The sequence below is a fragment of the Sinohyriopsis cumingii genome, chromosome 12, assembly GCF_028554795.1.
Source record: "Sinohyriopsis cumingii isolate HCF-2022 chromosome 12, ASM2855479v2, whole genome shotgun sequence".
Lineage (NCBI taxonomy): Eukaryota > Metazoa > Mollusca > Bivalvia > Unionida > Unionidae > Sinohyriopsis > Sinohyriopsis cumingii.
Window position 1 is genome coordinate 40372367 of NC_142972.1, and position 17715 is coordinate 40390081.

The following is a 17715-nucleotide window of genomic DNA, read 5'->3' on the forward strand; positions in this document are numbered from 1 at the left end:
CTACCATGTACCAGATTTGGAGCCAAACATTGACATTATCTTTATTGCCTTGTTACCCTGTACCCGATTTGGAGCCAAACATTGACATTCATCTTTATTGCCTTGTTACCCTGTACCAGATTTGGAGCCAAACATTGACTTTCATCTTTATTGCCTTGTTACCCTGTACCAGATTTGGAGCCAAACATTGACAGTCATCTTTATTGCCTTGTTACCATGGACCAGATTTGGAGCCAAACATTGACAGTCATCTTTATTGCCTTGTTACCCTGTACCAGATTTGGAGCCAAACATTGACTTTCATCTTTATTGCCTTGTTACCCTGTACCAGATTTGGAGCCAAACATTGACATTCATCTTTATTGCCTTGTTACGCTATACCAGATTTGGAACCAAACATTGACATTCATCTTTATTGCCTTGTTACCCTGTATCAGATTTGGAGCCAGACATTGACATTCATCTTTATTGCCTTGTTACCCTGTATCAGATTTGGAGCCAAACATTGACTTTATCTTTATTGCCTTGTTACCATGTACCAGATTTGGAGCCAAACATTGACATTCATCTTTATTGCCTTGTTACCTTGTATCAGATTTGGAGCCAAACATTGACTTTATCTTTATTGCCTTGTTACCCTGTACCAGATTTGGAGCCAAACATTGACATTCATCTTTATTGCCTTGTTACCTTGTATCAGATTTGGAGCCAAACATTGACATTCATCTTTATTGCCTTGTTACCTTGTATCAGATTTGGAGCCAAACATTGACATTCATCTTTATTGCCTTGTTACCTTGTATCAGATTTGGAGCCAAACTTGACTTTATCTTTATTGCCTTGTTACCCTGTACCAGATTTGGAGCCAAACATTGACATTCATCTTTATTGCCTTGTTACCTTGTATCAGATTTGGAGCCAAACATTGACATTCATCTTTATTGCCTTGTTACCTTGTATCACATTTGGAGCCAAACATTGACAATCATCTTTATTGCCTTGTCATGGCCTAAACTATTCTGGATGTCCATTAAAGATAATCACATTATAGTAGCAGGTCCCAAGGCCATTGAAGAAGTTAAATTTGGTTTCCTGTGTAAATAATTTATTTCATATTTATTTCGTTTGCAAATTTTCAGATCAATATTAAACTTGGACGAGCACTGAGGAATGGAGAGTACAGAGTGAAAATTTATCAGTTGCTGGTCAATGAAGCCGAGGTATGTTATGGTTTATTGTTTTAATGTTTGTAGTTATCTAACTAATGCTTGAAAACAATTAAATGAGCAGAAATTATTTCATAGAAATTATTTTGAATCCTGATTGGTTAATACTGATGATACTGACTGGTCAGAATCCTGATTGGTTAATACTGATGATACTGACTGGTCAGAATTCTGATTGGTTAATGCTAATGTTATGAGCTGTGACATTGTTAATGGAATAACCTTCTTGCAACAGATTATTGGGAGGTGTTGCTCATTTCACTGATGAGCTGATTTTAGTTTCACACACGTCAATAAATATTTTATTTACACTATTCCTTTGAAGCAACATAAAACAAATCAGATTATGTTTTGGAATATTTGTTTATTCTTGCCTTTTCATGGTTAGTCAGAAATTTTGGATTTCTGAGATAAATCTTAAGGTGAGTCTTGAATGCACATCTATACATGTATGATAAAATTTATGCATAAGGAGTTATTGTACATACTAAACTATTGTAAGTTCTAACCTGTGATGAATTTCAGAAGGGCTACACCTGTTGCCACATGGTATTCTTCATACAAAGTCTACTTATTGTTGAGATCCCTCCAGTGGCTTAGTGGTTAGAGCATCCACATCAGATGTTGGATGTCGAAGGTTCAGTTTCTGGCCAAGTCATACCAAAGACTTATAAAAATGGTACTAACAGCTGCTTTGTTTGGTGCTCAGCATTGAGAGGTTAGTGTTAGTACTGGTCAGCCTTGTGTTAGGATAATGTGACTGGGTGGGACATCATGCTACATGTCTGCAGCATGATGCCCCAGTGCTAGACATAACTATAAACTTCCACCCTGCAGACATCGTAGTGATATGACTGAAAAATTGTTAAGCTACGTTAGAAATCCAAATCTCATACACACACACACACACACACTTATTAGTGATTTTGTCCAATATATTTATTGGTGGTAAAGATAAACATTAAAATGTGAGAATAGTTTTCACTGCTGTCATTGAAATTAGATATTGTGCAGTATTTTGATAACTGCACCCAAGCAGTAATTGTTGCACACCCAGTACTGAAAGACTTATTTGTCAGAAAGTGGTCAATGATATGAAGAACACCAGAAAACTCCAGGAATACCACAGGCTTTAGATGGATGACAAATAATCTTGTGTGTGTGTGTGTGTGATTTGGACTTTTAATGTTGCTATAACAATTTTTTTGTCATATTGCTATGATGTCTGCAGTGTGTCAGTTTATACTTATGTCCAGCACTGGGGTATCATGCTGCAGACATGTAGCATCATGTCCCACCCAGTCACAAACACTAATCTCGAACTTGGGACCACCTCCATGTGAGGCAGATGCTCTAACCACTTGGCCACTGGAGCTGTCTAGATAATCTTGAATGTGCTGACACTGGGACTGGACACACATCCAACTAATGGCCTCAGCAATATGCCCACTAGACCTTTATTGCACTTCCCAGATTCCTCAGAAGTTTGCTCTTTTTTTCTCAGCCATCCAAGTTCCTGCTGGAGGCAATATTTGCGAAAGGTATGACTGTCCTGGAGTCAAAGAAGATGATATTTCCAGACCTTCGACTTCAGCATGGGCTTGATATTCCCTTAGACAGGTGAGTCTTTCCATTAAAGTAAATATTAGTTGTATGGATTGATGTGTGTGTCTGTGTCTGTGTGTGTGTGTGTATATATATATATATATATGTGTGTGTGTGTGTGTGTGTGTGTGTGTATATAGATTCTTGTGTATATTTACATGTGTGTGTATGTGTATATATAGATATTATAGTTGTACCGATGTCACTTCTCGCCGATTATGCCAGTTTCCGCATATAGCCGATTATTAAACTTGCTGATATGGATTATGAGACTGATTAGTTCATTATTATTTGTTTTATAACAACAATTGTTTCAGAAACATAAACTTATTAGCGTATTGCAAGCATGTATTTTTGATGTACGGGTTATAACAAGGTTGTTTATGTGGCAAGTGAATTTGAACTTCTATACAAAAACAAACAGAAATCGGATAAGAAGTACATTGCTGTTTATAGTAAACAACGATCACAAAAAAACATAAAACTTGAAAAAAATTAAAACTAACACTGATAAAACATATGGTTTTCGAATTCAAGGTATAAATGAATGAAAATGTATTAAGCTTATCTTTTAACTTACGTTCAGTGATGCAGGTCGCCATTACTAGATTTCAATAAATGACTATAAAATGTTAATAACGATTGCCCAGTAATAATTAGAAGTAAGAATACGCATGCATTAAGACTAACGTTAGACATCACTGTACACTGGCTGCAGCTAATACTGAAAGCCTCGTTTAGGTAGGTTGTGTTTAAGCAACAGAAACATTTCTCCCTACTCACCAAGTAATGACCCATGACGATCTGAAAAAATCTGGCCTGTGCCACTAAACAGCTGCTTACTCGGAAGGCTTGAAGCTGGTTTAGACAAATTGCATCTAGCTAATTTGGCCAAGTAGGGGAACTGAAACCTGAGAATGTTCCATCAGCTGTATATGTCTTCTCGTGGCAACAGAACGCTGGCCAGATACAATTCAAGCATTGCGTCAACAGTGTCATCCACGTGAGTTGTTTCATTGATGGTACGGACAGGTTTGTCACAGGGCACAGAAAACAAATCCCAGAGATGCGACGTTGATGGTCCAATGGCATTTGTTTCAGTTTCAGTTTTTCTTTTTTGGTCGGCGGTTCCTCCTGCTTGTCAGCTGATGCAACTATGATCACAAAGTAATTCTTCGCTGAATAGGCGATGTTTGAATCGTGGATCCAAGATGATGGCCAAGACAAGCTTGTTGCTGGCAACGTCAGCAAAGCATGTGTTAAGTGATGTCAACATATGGCGCATTGTCTGAATACCTTGACTTGCTTCATGCTCTCAAGCCAGCAACATTCGGAGCATTTTCAGAATGACGGATAATGATGTTTGGCTATCACTTCCTTGATAATGTCTGCGAATGGGCCTAACATGGCCACAATATTGCTAATCAAGACCCACTGTTGGGATGTTAGGCTAGGCAGGTCATATAGAGTAGCGAAACCCCAAGACTTGTTTTTGTTCATATAATGAAACCAACTTATTGTATGTAGAATGTCAGTGTGTCTGGACATCCTGGACGAGTTTCTTATGGGCAACGCCAAATTGTTCCTGCTGCTCATCGAGCTGCTGTTGTGCCAGGATGGAGCTGGAACTTGCTGATTATGGATCGCAAGATTGCCAAAACATCTTTGACAGCTCGTTGCAACAGAATACCATCATTGACAACAAGCTGCAGCGTGCATGCAAAACAGTTGATGCTGTCGATTTAAGCCAGAGGCATTGCTTTAACCATGATTGCACCTCGGACTAACAGAAGAACATGTATATGAGTTTTGGAAATGTATTCCTCGCATAATTTGTCCACTTTGCTCACCTAATATTCTCCTGTATGTGATTTATCAAGAAATGTTGCTGCCAAAATCACCTGTTTCCACTGAAAGGCTTCCATCAGCCAGTATGCTGTAAGACTCAACAAGGCTATGCCGATGGACGGGTCTGACCACGCATCAGAGGTCAAACTAAGGTCAGATTGGACAGAAACTAAATCGCGCACCTTGCTTTGTCCTGCCTTATGCATGTCAAATATTAAAGATGTGGACAAGTATTTCCAACTTGGAATTTTATAGCACAGTTCTGCCTTGTCCATCAGATGTCAAAATCCAATGTCTTAAACAACGGAAAATGGGTGCACATCTACTGCCATGAACTCAGTAGCTTTGTGCCAACTAATAGCTCTCGATTCGTCAGATGCAAATGGCTGCTTCCGGTCCAGCATGGCATCAATAGTCAGAGTACAAGGAGTTGCTGCAGTTGCTGAGGTTAACTGCACAGCATCCTTTTCTTTTTTAAGTGCCAGAAACAGGCCATGTTTGATGACGTGCTTGCAGTGCAAGTGCTGGACGAGGTTTGATATCATATAGTTTTTAGAATCCTTTCCACCTCTGGAAATGCATGCTTTGCAAAGTGTGCAATGTGCTTTGGACTCTACGACTGCATTTACTTTGAAGTAATTCAAGACTAAACTTTTGTTTCAAGTTCGACATTATGCATAGGCTTGGTAGTATATTTAATGGTGTACAATCGCTAATCAATATTAATAATCCAATTGATTTTTGCTCTTGAAACACTGTTTTAAATCAAGTAAGTTGCTACTAATTTGTCCATGTGGCTGACTGGATGCACACACCACTCTGCAAGTCGCGTGCTGAAGCAGTTCAGCAGCTGGAGTATCCACGGGTAACGTTGCTGGTGCTGGCATGCCAATGTCAATGCTGCATAATATTTGTATGCCAGAATTCAGCTGCTTCAGCGTGCGACCGGTATTCGATGATTAGGAGCATTGCAGGACTTCACTATAGAACAGATTAACTATAGTGAGTCATAGTTTCCTTGTACATGTAGTTGGAAATTTGGCTATCTATCTAATCTGCCTAACTATCTGCTAATGTGTATGCTGGAAGTTCAACAGCCACACAAGGCCTCATTGACTGGTTGGTTGCTGTGATTGGGATGAGTGCATGAATAGTATTGATAATTTGTTGTGTGCAGACAATCAGCGGTAGTTTACAGCAAGTGTTTTAAAAAGTATTTACTTTTAAGAATAGATTGTCTTTCAGTTAACGCCCAAATCAAAAGTTTATTCCTTAGTTTCCACTATTTAATTCTGATTAAAAATTCAAGCCATATAAAGATGAATGTTATGTTTGAATTTATATTTTGGAAATTTATTTACATCGGCACTGATTAGTTCTGTTGATACTGATAATACCAATTGTTCTAATAATCGGCCCAATTATGATTATGGTCGATTAATCGGTACAGCTTTAATAGATATGTATGTGTATATATAGATGTGTGTGTGTGTGTGTGTGCACATCTATCTGTGTGTTCTGCCATCTGTATATAATGGGGAATTTTGGGAGTAAGACAGTCCTTTTATTAGTTATTTGCTACTCTCATTATATTTGTTTACATTTAGTTTTCAAAGGAATGCAGCTTTGACTATGCCATAGTATACTTGATGCCATTGCATTTGCCAAGAACTTCCTAATTTCAGGTGGACAAATCATATTTGAGCTTTAAGATGATCCCAGAAATCATCCTTGTTATACATAACACTGATAAATAATGTTAATAACAATCTTCCAAACATCAATTGTTTTTGTCCACAGATGTCGTCTCAGGAAGAAAACATGGAAGAATCCAGGTGCAATCTACTTGAATAATCAAACCTACGAGGAAGAGATTCAAATTTTCCCCAACTGGGACGTGTTTCTCGAGGTTTTAGATGGTACGTGGTATGACATAAGGGTCCAGCAAAGGTAGTTGATCTTATTTATAAATGTGTAACATGCAGCCAAGTGTAAATATCATTGTCCAGATAAGCTGTTGTATGATTTGCCAGATCATGGTCTAGTGCTGTTTGCTCGAAATTTTAGAACTACAGTTAAGCAACATTTGCTTGAAATTGTAATAGTACAGTCTAGATTCATGGGCTGTTCAGCAACATTTACTTAAAATTTTAATTGTACAGTACAATGTTTCCATATAATATAACCCATTATAAGGTGATCTTTCTTATTTTTATGGTATAATTTTATAAACTCCCCTGGATAGTGTTATAGTGGGGGACCAATCTGCTTAGTTCTTGCCATTCATATACAGGCTCAATTATAGATTTTGTGTAATGTACCCCAGTATAAGGGGAACTTTTCCATATCACTTCGTCAATGTTAAAGTAAAGGACCAATGTATTTAGGTCTTACCATTCTCATACATGGGTTTATAAGAGAGCTTGCTAGGAGCTTCTCATTGGTCAGAGGTTGTTCCTCCAGCAATTATACAGATTGCTATTTATGTCCTATTCTGTGCTGAAAAATGGTGTTAGAACAACATTTATCAGATTTTGCTCAGACTTAGTCTTAGGTTCTGTGAGAAGTTTGATGACCACATGTAAAAGAGGTAACTATTTTATTTTCATTGGCTGAGCTTGTTACCTCTTCAGATACATTACTTCTCAGCCTGTTTCAACAATAGGTTAATATTGCATGATCTTGGCTAAGTTGATTAAAAGGAAAATCTTTGGAAATAATTTTATCAGACTGCAGTAAAAGAAAACAAACAGCATGATATAAAGTTAGGAGATAGTGTATGTAGTGTTGTGTTCTTATAAGACTGCTTCATCCAGGCCAACTGTTAAGTTATGTAGGCTAGTTGTGTGAAATTGAGCCAGCTTTAGCCTCTTGTTTGGTTAATTTTTTTTTGTATCACTTATAGAAATGAATTAAAATTATGCACAAAAATCCCACTCTGGTGGCCTAAGTGGGTAGAGTATCAACCTCAGATTCAGGAGGTTGCGGTTTCAAACCATGGCCGAGTTATATCAGAGACTTATAAAAATGGTACTAGCAGCTGCCTCAATTGACACTAAGGATTAAGAGATTAGTGTTAGGGCTGGTTGGCTTAGTGCCAGGATAATGTGACTGGGTGGGACAGGATTCTTTATGTCTGTGTCGTGATGGTCCAGTGCTAGACATCACCATGAGCTGTCACGCTGCAGACATCATAGAATTATGATCAAAGTTATGTTAAAAATCCAATCTCTCTCTCAGACACACAAACACACACACAATAAACAATTTTTAAGCCAGTCAAAACATTTTTGACACATTTTCCACTGATTTTGCTCACAGTCATGGAAGAAATGCAGAATGTATCAAATGATTAAACAGATTTATATATTATACGAAGATTAGAATTCAAGGCTGTTCCATTTCATTTCCAGAACTATTATCTCGCAATATATTTTGTGTTAAGCTTGGCAGGTATTCTGTTAGGTGTCAGAGAACTGTTTGAAAAATAAATGGTTTGTCCAGTGAAAATATCACTTTTGAATTTGTCACATTTTTCCTTCTCTTAGATTGGTGTAAAATACAGTGGTATATCCATTATCAAGACACCAGTTATCCATATTGTTTGCTAGTACAGACTCCCACCAAATCCCCCAAAATTATAATTATGAATTGATTAAAATCGCCTGGATGACCAATTTTCTTGACAAAGTTGTTCTCTGATTGGTCTGTATAACTGGTCTTTTGCTGCATCTGGAAATATACAAAATAGGTTGGGAATGCTGATTGCAAGTCAATAAAGTTGCTTTATTATCTGGGATTGTATTGTTCTGTTCACAGAACCAGAGAAGATGCTCTCAAACTCTCAGCTGGCAGTGTATATAAGAAGATGGATGCCATCTAAGTATCAACTGGATCCATTCCAGGAAGTGATCCTTCAATTACAGACTGTTGATGAACTCAAAGAAAAGGTACAGTAAATGTATTTGTCCTGTGTGAGAGGCAGCGTGAAGTATCTACTGTGTAACTTGCTTTTTTTTTATTATAGTGGCAGAGTGGTTAGCATGCTGAACTTGTGACATGAAGGATGCAGTTGAAATCATGTCACAGTCAGTCACCATATGTCCCATATCAAGTCAGTGTACTCAGTTTACATCAAAGTAATATAACCAGTCATTTGTTGTTATGTAATTAAACAACAAAACAAAACAAACCTTTATCCTACCTCCTGGTAGACATGAAAAATGTTTGGTTTAAAGTTTTGGTTATACCCAGAATGCAAGCTTGTTTGACAAACATATGATGTGAATAAATCAAAATTTTCAGTGAAGAACATTAAGATAAACAAGGTTCTGCTGTGGTAATTTGCACTGTTGATTTTTAATCAACATTTTATGGTTTCAAACCCTATGGTGATAATTGTTCCCTTGAGAACAGTGCTTAACCTTGATTTAATAAATCCATCTGTACACTTCCAAAACTTCAGCTGGGCGGTTAAGCAGTTCTCTAATAGAATTCACTGACAGCTGTAGTCTAAAGCTTCTCCACACAAAGGAAATTGTACCTTACAGACTCTGGACACCAAAATTATAATGATGTTTAGACAGTTATTTTTTCATCAGTATGTGGAACTAAGAATGAGCTCTTTGTCAGGGGTTGAATCAAGCTTCAGAAGCCAGCATTGCTGTTGGAAGACTGACCTTTTAAATTTAGCAAAAAAAAATTCTTAGTTATGAGAAGACTTAAAATCAATTTTTATGACTATAATTTATTATCATTGAAATTCACAATACCAGTATGCAGAAGTGAATAATTATGGACAACTTAAGTTCATAAATATCAGCTGATTTTCACTATTAGTTTGTATTTTTAATTTGCCCGAAGAGAAGAACAAATTTGAGACCATTTCAGAACTGTATGCTGCTGATATTCGTATCATATATGTATGTACCAAATATATGGCTTTAATTTGATTAATGTTTATTAATTGCTAGGTTATGAAGGCTCATGCTACTATGGCAAAGTGGGAGACTAAGTCGCCTAAGAAATGTAAACTTCACTTTCTTCTGTTAGGAAAGCAACAACCACTTTGCCCTGTGATTTTTTTTAAGATGTACATTGACTGACCATACATTTTGAGATATCCCCTCGCCTAGTTTTGATATCAGTTACACTGACAAACTCTTGCACATTCACAGGCATGTGTTTTTATAGCTGATTGACCATTAACCCTTTCCCAAGTAGGTTACCAACTATCATTTTCCAATTTATGCATGTTATCCCTTGATAATAAAAACATACAAACTTGTGTTTCGAAATTTTAACATTAGTATGTAAAAAGCAATCTGTGCTTTAAGAACAGAATCGGTGATCTGGATATTTTAAGTGCCTCTTGTACTCTGTTTCATCATGAAATTAGTTTGAAACGTTTAGTGAACCAGTAATGGAAACATCCCTAAGGCTAATGGCTGATATCTCGGTCTAGGAAGTATCAGTTTATTACATTGTCTTTTTTCATAAATCATTGGGCAAATATATTCAGAAAAATATTCAATTCATAGAAAGCAAAGCCTAGGTATTGTCTTATTTAAGATTTAACTTTAAAATGCAATTATGTAGGTCAGAAACGTATGGGGCAACGCTGTGTTGTTGAATTTGCGAGTTGCATTGTAAGGTCAAAGTTGTCTCCTGACTTGACTTGTATTTGTGAAAATACGGAAAAAAGCAGCAAAGCAGATTCTGTTTAACAATGCCTAAAATTACTACAGGTACGTGGACAAATAAATAAACCATAAATATACAATCCTATCAATGGACTGTTGTAATGAAGCAAGTGAGTGATTGCATTAATAAAACCCCTCCTTTGAAAAATAGATCCACTCACATGTCTGTGTTGATTTGGTTGGAAAGAAGGGTTTAGTTCATATACCAACTATAAAGGAGACATATCTGTAGTTTCATGCATTTTAATGTGTTAATTATCAGTAGTTACGGTACTGTATTATCCGCAACAAAGAAATTAGGACAAACAGTTTGATCTGAAGACATGTGCATTTGCCCTTATGTACATGGTACAGGGGTTGTTTCAAATGTGTTTTAAAGTGCCATTAATGTGAACTTTCAGAAAGTACATAATAATAAAAATTATTTTAAAAAATTTGATTAAGGGTAGTTTTTTAAGCATTTTTACTAACTTGAAATTACAGTAATGTAATCTGGTTACTTAGGTAAAATTTGTTACAATGTAGTTTCTGTTATTCTAATTTAGAGTCAAATGGACAAAATAAAGTATTGCTTAAATCCAGTGTTAAATGCAAATATGAAAATACTGGGAAATAGGGGGCATAATTCAAATAAGAGAACACACACAGACACACACACACACAAATATATATATATTGCATTTCTTACTTCGTGTCCACTTCTCCCTGTTGAACTCTCACTTTCCCCTGTTCTGTCTAAAAGGAGAAGTCACTTTTCCCTAAAATTCAAGTCTAGCTTGACCTCTGGTTATGGTGTAAAGATGTGACACCGTACAGATAGTGCTCATATAACATGATTTAGTGGTCCAATTTCACCTGGGTTACATGTACCTGGTTTGACGAGAAAGACCAAATGGCCATACTTTAATACAAGCTGGAGTTTAAAAATTGTACATTTTTCATCCCTAACCTTTAATAAATGTAATTGTCTAGTTTCACTTTTGAAGTTAACAGCTGTTAATCATACATTTATGAGCTAGAACAAGTAAAACAGAAGAAAGAGGGTTGGACATATTTTTTTCTGGGTCCTTTTCTACTGGATGCATTATTTGCAATAGGACATACATAATTCATTCGTTTCCCATAGACATTAATGTTAATGTTTGTCACCAAATTTCTTTGTAAAAATGGCAAATCATGCCTTCACACCATGAGCAATAAATTCAAGAGGAAGTCTTTCAAATGACGAGATGATATACTATGTAGCAGCAGCAGGGGGGGCGAATCGGACATTTTGTCCAATCGTTATTTGGCTTAATTAATACTTTCTGCACTCAATGATCTAGTGTCGTCAGCGCCTGGTAAAAAAAAAACGACGTCGTCGTTGGGGGATCGTCCAAACGTCATTTGGTTTAATTAACACCTTCTGCGCGCCGATCCCCAGCGTCGTCAGCGTCCGGTAAGCACATCGACGACCGCGTCGATGTCATCGCCCCCTCTGCTGCTAAGTGGTTATTTACAATGAAAATTATTTACAACTAACCGAATATTTGGTCAAGTCCGATACGATATCGTGTCCGGGGATCATGTAAATTTATCGTTATGAATCCATGTGGGGTCGACTGAGCATGACTAAAAAAGTTTCGAAAAACATTAAAGTCCATGTCACCGCCGCACCATGTCTGCCAAATATTTCGTAGCGTGTGTGTATCAACGCCGTTGAATACAGCAAGAATATTGCAGTTATCTCTGATTACTTTTGGAATCTGAGTGTATCGTTGAGTGACATATATCACGTCAGTGTTTTTATGCCTGCCTCTGGAAAATATCCTAGCTGGGTTCTTTTGATTGTCTAACATAACATCATCGTACACGACTAGATTGTTAACGTCGCCATCAATATCATCAATACCCGGTGCATCATTGATATCCGTAATAAACTCAATAACATTCTTTTTAGCGATCGCTGATGCATTCTCGTTGAAATCTTTCAACACCTCGTAGCATCGTTGATCATCTACGCTAGGAGCAACCAAATACAACTTATCCCACTTCATCCATCTCATTATTAAATTGAGTAACAATTGCGTCTTGCCGGATCCAGATGGTCCGATGATAATCATCCGGATCGAGTTTGGTAACGCTGCAACATGCTTAACTGGTTCTCTTGTTTTAGTCGCCGAAAAATCAATTATATTCATATCTCTATACATAAATTATGGATCTATATTGTGTGAAGTGTAGAGTGCGTACTGGCACAAATGATATGACAACCGTTACGACAAGAAATAACAGATCGGCGCTTACTGGTAAGTGTGTACAATGCGGTACAAAGAAATTTAGATTTATTTCTATTAGACCCGGAGATGTTTTAAAAAAAAGCGAGGAGGTGACATCGCAGCCAAATTGGCAAAACTCCCCGGAACACCATGGGCAAAGTATCCAGGAGAAAAACACCTCCCAGGATATAACTACTGTGGCCCCGGAACACGATTAGATATTAGACTCGATGATCAAAATCAGCCCAAACCCGGTGAGTATCCAATAAACGCTATCGATAAGGCGTGTCATGCTCATGATGTTGCTTACAAAAGTAGCGATCTGCAACAGCGTCATATCGCGGATGTAAAATTAATTCACGCGCTAAATGCTATTCCTGATAAATCCGTCAAAGAAAAATTGGCCTCATGGTTGGTAAAATCGGCTATGAAAGGTAAATTAATGATTGGCGCTGGTAATTAATAACAATCATCCAAGAAAAACGATGGATTCCATCTATTATTCTCCGAGAGGATACTGGAAGGGGAAGGCCGCAATTGGTAAGCTTGCAAGCGCTGCAAAGGTAACAAAGACCACTGCGGCTAATTGGTTATCCAAACAGGCTATATGGCAAATCTATCTACCACCGCCTAAACAAATCAACTTCTCGCGCTTTGATGTCAGCGTACCTAATGAAGTTCATCAGGCTGATATACTATTTCTGCCGCATGACAACGGTTACAAATACGCGCTAACCGTAGTTGATGTTGCGAGTCGATACAAACAAGCGGAACCGTTGAAAACAAAGTCAGCAACTGAAGTAGCCGATGCGTTTGAGCGGATTTATCGAAGAGGTCCTCTGCGCTGGCCAAATCTATTACAAGTTGATCCTGGTAGTGAATTTCGCGGCGCTGTTTTATCAACGCTGAAACATCATAGCGTCGCGATACGACGAGGTCATACTGCGCTACATCGTGATCAGGCAATTGTTGAACGATTCAATCGGACTCTCGCTGAACGGTTATTTGGATATCAATACGCGAAGGAATTCATCCAAGAAAAACGATCTCGTGAATGGGTTAAAAGGTTGCCAGGTGTAATTGCAGCGTTAAATAACGAGATTACCCGAGCAATCAACATGAAGCCCAGCGACGCGATTAAAAAAAAGTATATACCCGGAAGATCAAAATTAAATAGCGTTTCTAAGCCGATTCTTGGCGATGTCACTGTTAGATATCTATATGAACCAGGAGAGCTTGAAGGCGGTAAAAAAAGGGCTACCGATCCTATTTGGAGTGTTACCACACATAACATATCAACGATAACACGATCAACTGGTAGACCACCGATCTATAGACTGGATTCAACTGCTCCTCAGCGCGGATTTACACGCGAGCAACTACAAGTGATACCTAACGATACTCAATTACCCCCGCGTGGTCTTAACTAGCGCCGTTGCGTCTATTGCACTCAAGACAGGTCAACCTCACATTGTTTTTGACATGACCGAGACTGTTATCGATCCTATCCACGGTAAATTGGCGAGTGTCTTTATCCGAATAACGCCAACTCATTATACAATTGCAACTCGCGCAGTGATTATTCTGTTGTTGTCGTAGCGAGATTATTAATTCGGCATCAATATCAAAACGCCGCTGTTTTTTTTTATCCTGTTGGCGGTAACCCGAGAGTTTTCTATCAATGACGCTTGCATCGATGGTGACTTTGTCGCCGGCTTCGTCAGTGACTCCGTCACCGGCTCCGTCAATAACAATTCTTCGAAGCTGATTTATCCTTCGTACTCTGGACACTGCAAGATAGACTAGATTCGACCATTCGATGCGATTATCAACTATCCAAACAATTGTGTCCGTGATGGTTAGTCCCTGCGAGGAATGTATTGTTGTTGCGTATCCTAGCGTCCACGGGGATTTATCAGCACGTAGCGCGTCCTCGACGACGCTGATATCAACGAGCACAATATCATTCAGCACGAGAATTTGTTTTTTTGTTCCCGACGCTGTCGGGGCTGGAATTTCAACTTCAATGTTCTGCCGCCGTGTGTCCGCGGGTCTATAACATAATGGCACTGGACGCGTTGGAAACTTTTCCTTATGCAACGTAAACAACTTCCGCTGAAGTGTGTCTCTGACTATCTTTCTACTCGCTACAATCAAATCGTTTGGTCTCCATGTTTCCCAGAATTCATTCAACGGCGTTTCCGGAATTACCTCGCGGATTATTTCACATTGAATTCTATCCGGCTGTAATCTGATTAATTTCTTAACCTCGCGCAGTTGTTCATCAAGTGCTCGGTAATCAGTATCGGTTTCTTCATAATAGTCCACAAAACCCCTTAACCAATCATGTGGACCCTCGCCGACAAATGGTGGTGGTTGGCCATGGTCCCCACACATGATTACCGCTGTATTCGCGCGCAGCAACCACTCAAGAAACATTTGTAAAGTATCTAACGAAACAGTACATATCTCATCCCAGATGATAATGTCGGGAATAAATTTTTCACCCATTCGATCAGGAGTCCACTCACCGCCGCTGTATCGAAAGAAGCTGTGATAAGTAACGGCGTCAACATTTCGTTGTTTTATCTCTCGCGCTAGTCTATGAGTCGGTGTAAGCACGATTATACTTGCCCGCGTTCGAAATAATTCAATTGCCCGAGTCGTCTTTCCTGACCCGCCACAGCCGCTTAAATAAACCGTCTTGTGTCTACAAATTGGATCAGAACACGATGGTGCATTAGACCATTCTGACAATTTATCACCGCGTAAGTAGTTGTTCTCAACGGTGACATCTGCTGACGGGGAATAATCGCGTCGTATTTCATTTTTAATTCTCCATGTACCCCAACTCTCGTCCGGACTAGTAAACTCGGCTACGTTTCCCTTGTACGCTACGTCTATATAAAATGAATCAACGGCTACTCTAACCGCGGTATCGGGGAATCTATTTATCATCGAGAATAAATTGATAGCGGCATAACCCAGCATAGACGCCCTCAAATGCGGGTATGCCGGACTGTCTCCGTCGCTGTAGGTAACAACTGTACCTAACCTTGTTCCATTGGACAAGAAAGCTGTTTCGCAGTTCACGTATCTATTTTTCGCCACTGCGTCCTTGATTACGAAATCATATTCTGCATCATCTATAATCAGCCGTGAGCAATATCGTTTGTAGTCGCAGTTTTTTCCACCTTGTGTGAACTTACCAATTATTCTTCTACCGAGATCTTTTGCCTCGTGGTTTCGTTGGTTAAATATCCTCCTGGACCATTCGATGATATATTCCTCGTCGGCATCAATGTTTTTTCTGGACTCGTCAATTATACTATCTAGACGCTCCGGTTCTGGTAACCAGACTTCAGTCTGCGCCCGATATGATATAATTGCGTCACTGACAATCAACGAAACTAGCATTTTACAATCAATCATATACCGTAGCAGCGCTATTGGCAGCCACTTCTTTTCAGTCATGTGTCTACCGATCCAAATATAACAACAGCGATGAAGTCCTGCTGCGAATTCAAATGATACTATGCGAGCGAATCCGGTTAAATCAAAATCAGGCAGTGGTCCATTAATAGCAACACGAGTCATTTCATGTCTGGGGTGTCCAAATCGTTTGAAATACTCAGCGGCGGATCCATACCCGAGAAAACTCGCTGGATAACAGGCAACCATATCAACCGAGATCATAGCGTCGCGGTTGTATTCAGTGTTCCATAGTCCACCGTGATAGTATTCCAAACAACTGGATTGTACATCCGGTAGAAATTCCTTGCGCGTTGGGCTCCACGCATTTTTCCTCGCTGCAACATGAGCTGCAACCGATGGAATCGTGAAACAATTTGTTAGCAGTTGTTCATCATGCTCTTCAAATTCCATGGCGGTTTTTTTCATCTTGTTGTGAAATGCTTCAGTGCGATATAATTCACCGTTTGGTCTTACAAACTGATCAAAGGTATCAGCGCTGCGAAGTAACCACACTGATACAGGGTCGTTTTTACACAAACAAGCAATAGCATCAAATAGTTTCCTCTCCGCGAGAAACCCGTTCTCTTCCAGGAATTCTTCGGGTATATACTTTACTGTTCTATCCCGTGGAAACACTGTAATCGCGGGCGTCCATGCGTGTTCGTTATGATCAATAATTTTGATTGGGGCTCCCTTCGATTTGTACTTTGATTCGTGTAATACTTCACCGGTTATCGTTGTAACGGTTATTGGAAATCTCAGTGATGTTTCTAATCTCGCTATGTCGCTGATGGTTGCTCCTCGCTCGCGCACTGTCTCCTCCCACTGGTTGATTTTGCTACGTCGTAAATCAGTCAATTTGTTTCCTCGACATGCATTTGTAAAATGCTCTATTATTCGTTCTGCTACACAATTTATCCCCGTTGACTGTTTCATCGGCGCTAGTTTTCCGATATCAGGTTTCTTATTTAACGGGTATATTCCATAAACAACTGCTGTTTCAGGATACGCTCGTTCATAGTATGGTCTGTCAATTCCGGTTAACAACCCCGGCTTGGAGTCGCGGCTAACAATGACTGTTTTCTTGTCGCTGAGAACTGGTTCAAATTTATCACGTATGATCCAATCGCCTGATTCCACCCGGACAATGAATTTTACTCTGAAGAAATACCTTTTACTGTCAAGTTGTGATATTATCATTGCTGCGCGGTTGTCGTTCATGGTAGCATCAACAATGCCATCAATTCGAAATGTTGACCAACTATGAGATGCACCATCACGTTTGAATTCATCGATACAATCGCGTATTTTATTCAACAGGGTTTTATCGTTTATTAACGCTTTTGGTGTGTCCTTGAGGACTCTATCGAGATTGAACTTAATATTTTTCCGGGGTTTAATTGCTGCTAATCTCTCAAACTCATCCATATAATTAAAACAAGTATTTAAATGAAAGAATATAGTATAATGAATCACTGCAAATGGTTGATGATTGGGTCGACAACCCCGTGCAATAAATCATGTAGAGGTGAATTCTGCGGGTATCATTTACAAAGCGTTCGTAATGGTTCTCTTGGTCCCCTCCCGTGCTTGGTTTGCCAC

At 38.8% G+C, this 17715-nt stretch overlaps 1 protein-coding gene across 1 annotated transcript in view; it reads left to right on the forward strand.

Annotated features, from left to right (window-relative positions):
- Positions 1-17715, forward strand: part of LOC149786307 (ubiquitin carboxyl-terminal hydrolase 47-like) — a 130007-nt gene that overhangs the window by 85539 nt on the left and 26753 nt on the right. The window contains exons 27-30 of the mRNA XM_089976694.1: positions 1140-1220; positions 2731-2846; positions 6480-6598; positions 8499-8629. Coding sequence (XP_089832820.1) covers positions 1140-1220; positions 2731-2846; positions 6480-6598; positions 8499-8629 — 447 coding nt within the window. The remainder of the gene's footprint in view (positions 1-1139; positions 1221-2730; positions 2847-6479; positions 6599-8498; positions 8630-17715) is intronic.